Source organism: Helianthus annuus, chromosome 7 (genome assembly GCF_002127325.2).
Source record: "Helianthus annuus cultivar XRQ/B chromosome 7, HanXRQr2.0-SUNRISE, whole genome shotgun sequence".
In the NCBI taxonomy this organism is placed as follows: domain Eukaryota; kingdom Viridiplantae; phylum Streptophyta; class Magnoliopsida; order Asterales; family Asteraceae; genus Helianthus; species Helianthus annuus.
In genome coordinates, this window is record NC_035439.2 from 112,926,876 (window position 1) to 112,933,748 (window position 6,873).

General features: G+C 36.0%; 2 protein-coding genes across 3 annotated transcripts; both read left to right on the forward strand.

Annotated features, from left to right (window-relative positions):
* The first annotated feature begins 597 nt into the window (after window positions 1–597).
* LOC110872397 (phytol kinase 1, chloroplastic) lies at window positions 598–4,286 on the forward strand. Of its 2 annotated transcripts, XM_022121183.2 has the most exons (6): window positions 599–1,006; window positions 1,479–1,546; window positions 1,755–1,886; window positions 2,721–2,836; window positions 2,940–3,054; window positions 3,986–4,286. In XM_022121183.2, the coding sequence occupies exons 1-6, from the start codon at window positions 704–706 to the stop codon at window positions 4,176–4,178; spliced, it is 927 nt and encodes a 308-aa protein (XP_021976875.1). In that variant the 5' UTR covers window positions 599–703; the 3' UTR covers window positions 4,179–4,286. The 2 variants fall into 2 exon arrangements, with proteins under 2 accessions (XP_035831086.1, XP_021976875.1); XM_035975193.1 differs by lacking the exon at window positions 1,479–1,546 and having other exon boundaries at window positions 598–1,006; window positions 1,750–1,886.
* A 1,295-nt stretch (window positions 4,287–5,581) lies between these two features.
* Window positions 5,582–6,195, forward strand: LOC110872398 (60S ribosomal protein L27-3). The gene has a single exon (XM_022121185.2). The coding sequence runs from the start codon at window positions 5,621–5,623 to the stop codon at window positions 6,023–6,025; it is 405 nt and encodes a 134-aa protein (XP_021976877.1). The 5' UTR covers window positions 5,582–5,620; the 3' UTR covers window positions 6,026–6,195.
* The last annotated feature ends 678 nt before the right edge of the window (window positions 6,196–6,873 follow it).

Sequence of the window (6,873 nt, forward strand, 5' to 3'; positions counted from 1 at the left end):
TTCAACTTTCTAAAAAGTTTGTAAAATATTATTTTGACTTACTCGAGTTTTATATGTTTATTTTTATATGCGGGGTGGTATAAAAATCAAGTTGTTTACGTTATGATCAATAAGCAAATGTAAAAAAATTCAGTACACTCAAATCACGTTAAAGAAAGGGACCCCGCAATGCAGGGTAAATGATGTAAATTAGCACGTGTCTATTATAAGTTTTTAACCATTTATGTAATTTTCACTGTAAAAAATGTACATAGTAGGGATGAGCTCGGTACCGTCCGGTACCGAAAGAACCGGCACCGAAAATCCTCAAAAGTGGGTACCGGTACTGAATATACCCGGTTCGGTACCGGTATGATACCGGTATTTAAGGGTAAAAACCGGTAAATACCGGTACCGAACCGGTACCGTACCGGACCAATATCGTACCGGACCAATATCGTACCGGACCAGTACCGAAAATGTTAAAAGTCGATACCGAAAAAATACCCAGTTCGATAAATTAAATACCGGTACCAGTTCAATACGGGTACCAGATCCATTTTGCTCATCCCTGGTACATCCCACAACACTATTTATTGCAAACATAAAACTTTCCTCAAACAGTAGCCAGCCAGTAGCCCAGTAGTTATAATTGGTCCCACAACACTAGAACACATATCCTGCTAGATTTATTTATCACTACAAACTTCGAAAAATCACTCACATGGCCACCCACCCCACCATCACCACCACCCACAAACCACCGCTCCTCCGCCGTCACTTCTGCCCTCCGAGATACCCTCTTTCTCCAACCACACCTTTTCTCACTTCGCATCTTATTCGAAATGTTCCCGTTGATGTTTACAGCAAACGACGTCGTTTTGTTCTTGTTCCACCGCGTGCTTTCACTGTAGATTTATCGAATCATCTGGTTCGGGATGCCGGAGCAACTGTTCTAGTTGTTTCTGGCGCCTATGCTTTGGTTTCCAGTTTTGATAATCTTACACAACGCCAAATCATCGAACAGGTTTCTCTCAATTTATAATTTATTGGTTAAACTGAGTCGGGTTCGGTTCAGTTCGGTCCGGTTCGGTTTTAGCTGTGTTTTATTGGTGATTTTAGTGTTATTAAGTCGTTTTAGTAATTAGGTTTTATTTCGGTAAAAGAAATTTATCGGCAGTAACTAAGTTACTGGTTACTTGAATTAACCGCGTCTGTTAAAACAGCCTGATTGACACCGGCATTCTACTCCCTTCGTTGCACATATTTGACTTTTCAAAGTCAACTAGAACACCATACACCATTAGAACTGATAAAGATAATGCCTTTTTCAAAACGTATCAATAACGAGCACCCACAACTTCGGATATGTTTTGTGTTAAGGTGGTGGAATAATTAACATAAATCTAGAGTTTGAAAGTACCACATTTGACTTTTAGAAGTCAAACTTTGGCAGTTTAATTGTTTAGTTTCCTTATTATCTTTCATCCTCATTTCAGAGTTTAAGCAGAAAGCTGGTTCATATATTATCTGGATTGCTTTATATGGGTTGCTGGCCAATTTTTAGGTATATTTTAAATTTCCCATTGTTTATAATATATACATAGGGGTGGGTTCAAACAAGAACAACTGAATACACAATCTGTTGAATGATTAAGAATTATTGTGAATACATATATTCAACGGCGAATAAATGGTTCCTAAATATATGGTGGTTCTCATTTGAATTATGTATCAATCAAACTCTTACAGTTGATATTTCAATGCTAGATTAGTACTTCAACGGATGCTCGTTATTTTGCTGCTTTAGTGCCCTTACTAAACTGTGCAAGGCTTCTTGTTCACGGTCTTTCCCTTGTAACCAATGAAGATCTCATAAAATCTGTCACTCGAGAAGGAAAACCAGAGTAAGTTCTCTTAATCCTATCCTTGATGGTTTGTTTAACCTTGAGTAAATTGCATATGAAGGAAACCAGCCGTTGTCCAATGTTTTTAAAAACTTCCATTTTTTTTAATAACAATCCTTAGGGCTGCAAATGAACTGAACGTTCAGCGAACAGTTCGTGAACCATTCGCCGGGAAGTTCGTTTGGATCATAAATAAACGAACATGAACAGAGGCCGCGCTCGTTAATTTATGTCCGTTTATGTTCATTTATGTTTGATAGCTCATTTGTGTTTTTAGTTTTTATTTCATTTTATTTAAATACTTCAAAATTCCGACACATCAAATATTCAATAAATATTAGTGTGGTATATATTTTGTTCATGAGCGTTTGTTTGTACTTGTTTGTTTTCAATTGTGTCCATGAACATTAGTTTGTGTTCATCATCGTTCGTTACCTCAAAGAACACGAACACATTCATTTCCTTGACAAACGAACACAACATCTCGTTCGATAAGTGTTCATGAACAGTTCGTTAACACATATATTTCCTTAACAAATGAACATAAACATGGTCTTGTTCATGTTCGTTCGGTTCGTTTGCAGCCCTAACAATCCTCAAACTTCAGTTTTTTTGATTTATGGTAATCCATACATGTTACTAGGTCAAAATGATACCGCGACATGTCACTTCCTTTGACGATGTTGACTTTTTTCACGTCTATCAAGGTTGAAGATTACCTTAAAATCGTTCGAAGTTTTGCAAAGTTGGTTATCTTCTTATGCAGTTAACCCTTTACCTTTTAATTAGTTTCCAAATGAATTTATCCCGAAATTCAAAATGATTTAATTGCAGGGAATTACTTAGAGGACCCCTATATTATGTTTTGATGTTGATTCTATCCACTGTTGTCTTCTGGCGCGAGTCGCCAATTGGTGTGGTTTCACTTTCAATGATGTGTGGTGGTGATGGTATCTTTTCTCAACCTCGTGTAGTCGTGTGTCTGATTATTGACTTCTTTGGGTTACTTATTGTTTATGTATATTTTTATTATTAACATAATACACTCTACAGGTATTGCAGATATCGTAGGTAGAAGATTTGGAATCCATAAAATTCCTTACAACAAACAGAAGAGTTGGGCCGGTAGCATCTCTATGTTTACAGTTGGTTTCTTAATCTCAACCGGGTATGTGCCGATCTTATTGCTCATTCTTCCTAATCACATACAGAAAAAATATTTATATGACACTTAATATGCCATTTCACCGACTGTTAAAACGTTGAAAATGGGCAGATGTGGCAGTTTGATAACGGGTCAAACAGGTTGCGTTAACATGGATATTATAGTATGGGCTTGAATAGGTCGGGTCGGGTTCTCCACTCTGTGAGCACCTTTTGGTTAATTTTTTAAAAAATGGCTTACAAATAGTTAAACAATTAATAATACGGTGTATTATAATAATAGTAATCTTAGCTTAAATTTATGTTGCTCAATAGTATTTTAACACTCGTTTGGCCTTATCAACAATATAATGTTATCTTAATACATGTCAAGAGGCAGTGGCGGATCCAGCCCTGTTTTGTGGGTTCACATGAACCCACTCGGTTTGGAAAAAATTAGTAAGAATATTGTATGATTTAGAAAAAAATAGTGAGAATCTATCAAAACGAACCCACTGAAAGAAGTTCCTGGATCCGCCATTGTTAAGAGGTTTTAGTAAAAGAGTCGCACCGGTTAACAAAAAGTTAGAGCTAGCAAGATGAATGGGTTGGGTAACTGGTCTAAATTGATAGGTTGAAGCAAACCAACCAAAATGGGCTCCTAAATATATTTTTGTACGTCTTTTATAGAAATTTATAAATTATCAATGCTTAAATTAGTATTACAAAAAATAATCTTATTACATCATAATCTAACTCTAAAAAATATAACACTTTAGGAGTTTGACATGTTCCCTTTTCTAGGTATATTTTCATTTGACCTGTTTCAGATAAAACATAATCCGAAGGGATGTGTATGTATATATGTAAAAGTGTCAAAATTGCCACCTCTACAATAACTGGTGAGCCGAATATTTAACTTTTGACTTAAAGGACCATTTTACCCTCTTACCCAGAATGCTATACTACTTCTCAATCTTTGGGTATTTCGAGCTAAACTGGCCGTTGACAATTGAGCGAGTGGCGACGGTTGCATTGGTGGCGACATTGGTCGAGTCACTCCCCACAAAAGGAGGCCTAGATGATAATATCTCGGTTCCTTTGGTAAGCATGTTAACTGCATATTTGAGTTTTGGCTTCCAACCTTAATGCCATATTCTTTTAGTTGTATATCATACTTTTAGTTGTATGATTTTAAAAATTCTATTGATAATGACGAATAATTCGAAGATTATTCAAGCACTTACCACTTCGTCACCTTATTATTATTTATTTCCATGCTTTTATGCCTTCCTTTTTGGTGTGACCATTGTGGGTTTACATCAAATGTGAGAATAACAAAAAGGTCTCAATACATTTATCGTTCCAATATAACACAATGTTTTACAATAAAAACTCGTAATCCTAACAAATTTTTGCTAATGGCATATTTTTAGAAGATTAAATTGTTTTCAGCGTGTAACGAATTGGATTAAGAGACGAGGGATTTGAGAACTGACTTGGGGTTGATCTCTAGTGTTACCAAGGAAAATATGGGTATTGTGAAATCAAAATATATACAGAATGAAATCTAAAATTAACATTAACTAATATAAATGTATGACTCGTTCTCAATTTCTCATACACATATAAAATATAAACACAGGTCGAAAACTTAATTTGCAGCATATAAACAAGCCACAAAGTCGAGAGAGATGGTGATAAAAAGATGGCAACAACTACTCTAATGATTCATGTAGTATGTCCATGTTATGATATTAATCCTTACTTCTAAAATTACGGTTTTGGTTCTTGTTGTTTGCCGATCATTAACATGAATGATCCTGACGCTAATTTTTTTTTAATATGTTATAAAATACTGAAATCCCTCTAAAATATAATTAAATAAGTTAGACTTCAAATACCCTTGACCTAATGGTCTAGGGGTATCATGTTTACTCACCACAAAAATAATGTGAGTTTAAAGCCTTTTGTGGTAAAGAAAAATCGTTAGTAAAAAAAACTTCAAATGTTAGCTATTTTTAAGATAGGATAATGGTTAGATCAGATGTGTAAAAAAAAAAAAAAAAAAACTGGTTTGGGCCCAATGAACTGGTTTTCAACCGGGCGAGATCCCAAAAAACCGGTTTAGGCCAAACCAGTTTGGGGCCCAACCCAATCCGACGGTTTGGCCTAGGTTATGGACTTTTGTGTTGAAAACCTTTTTCAACCTGAATCGATTTGGGCCCGATAGAAAAACAATTTTAATGCTCCAAACCGATTTGAACTTTGAACCTGATCCAAATTGAGTGGGTTGGGTTTTTCAACCCTAAAATTTGGTTTATAACCAAAGTCGGCTTGGCCCATTTTGAAAAAACCGGTTTGGGCCCAAACCGGTTTTGGTAGACCTCTAAAGTCTAAAGTAATGGTTATGGACTTATGGTAATGCGTAATGCCATTGCCACATATGTTTTGGACTTTTGGGCCTCATTTTACAACCCACCACAAAGCCCTATAACGAAACCAGCCCAACTTCCCGAAACCCTAACAACAATCACACCATATTTCATATTCACAACCACAGCGGTTACAGACTCATACAGCAACCAATAATGAAGTTTCTAAAACCTAACAAAGCGGTTGTCGTCCTCAACGGCCGTTTCGCTGGCCGGAAGGCCGTAATCATCAAGCAGTTCGACGACGGAACTCGCGACCGTCCGTATGGCCACTGCCTGGTTGCCGGAATCTCCAAATATCCGAAGAAGGTGATCCGTAAGGATTCAGCGAAGAAAACTGCGAAGAAGTCTCGCGTGAAGGCGTTCATCAAGCTCGTGAACTACAACCACATCATGCCGACGAGATACACGCTCGATGTGGATCTGAAGGATGTTGTTACGGTTGATGCGTTGCAGTCACGTGATAAGAAGGTGACCGCGTGTAAGGAGACGAAAGCGAGGTTAGAGGAGAGGTTTAAGACCGGGAAGAACCGGTGGTTCTTCTCGAAGCTTCGGTTCTGAGATGGAGGTTTTGAGGTGTTTCTGATGTTAGGTTTTGTTTTATTTTATTCCTATTTTGGAGGATTAATTGTTGAATTTCATGTTCGTACTTTGAATGATTTGAGTTTTTGATTTACTTCTAATATTCTATATGATGAAAGTTTGATTAATGTTAGTTTTTATACATTTCAGACGGATTAATTTTTGGATTTCATGTTCATGCTTTGAATGAATTGAGTCTCTGTTTAAATTAGGTTTCTAGTTTTATATATTAACATCAGTATGATGATAGATTGATCAATTTTAGAGCTTATGCATTTCGCAGGATTAGTTGTTGAGTTTTGTGTTTGTGATTTGAATGATTTGAGTCTCTAATTTTAAGTTAGGTTTACAGTTTTTATTAGGTTTGTTGCGGCACCGAGCAAGTTGAATAGGTTATGTTAGATGTTTGGTATGAATTGCTATGATTGTGTTTAAATCAAGTGGTTTAAGATTAGGAAGAATTATTGGTTCCTTTTAAAGCTTCGGTACTGAGAAAGAGGTTATGCGATGATTCTGATGTCAGGTTTTGCAATAGTTCTTCTCAGTGTTTTGCTTATGATTGATGAATGGTTGTGCTTTGAGTGATTTGAGTCCTGCTTATAATGTCAATGTTAGTTTATACATTTCAGAGGATTAATTTTGAATCTCATCTTTGTTATTTGAATGATTTCAGTATCTGATCAAAAATAGGTTTTCAGTCTCTGATTAACTTTAACATGATGGTTGATTTATTTTATACACTTTGGAGGATTAATTGTTGAAGTTTATGTTCTGAATTTGAATATCTGATTAAGTTAAGTTTTTTACTTTCTGATTAAGTATGATGA

Bases quoted from the DNA above. Each gene is read 5' to 3' on its own strand.
- LOC110872398 (XM_022121185.2), top strand. From the start codon at position 5,621: ATGAAGTTTCTAAAACCTAACAAAGCGGTTGTCGTCCTCAACGGCCGT.
- LOC110872397 (XM_022121183.2), top strand. From the start codon at position 704: ATGGCCACCCACCCCACCATCACCACCACCCACAAACCACCGCTCCTC. The intron at 1,887-2,720 runs GTAAGTTCTCTT...ATTTAATTGCAG, and splicing joins ACTCGAGAAGGAAAACCAGA to GGAATTACTTAGAGGACCCC. The intron at 2,837-2,939 runs GTATCTTTTCTC...TACACTCTACAG, and splicing joins AATGATGTGTGGTGGTGATG to GTATTGCAGATATCGTAGGT.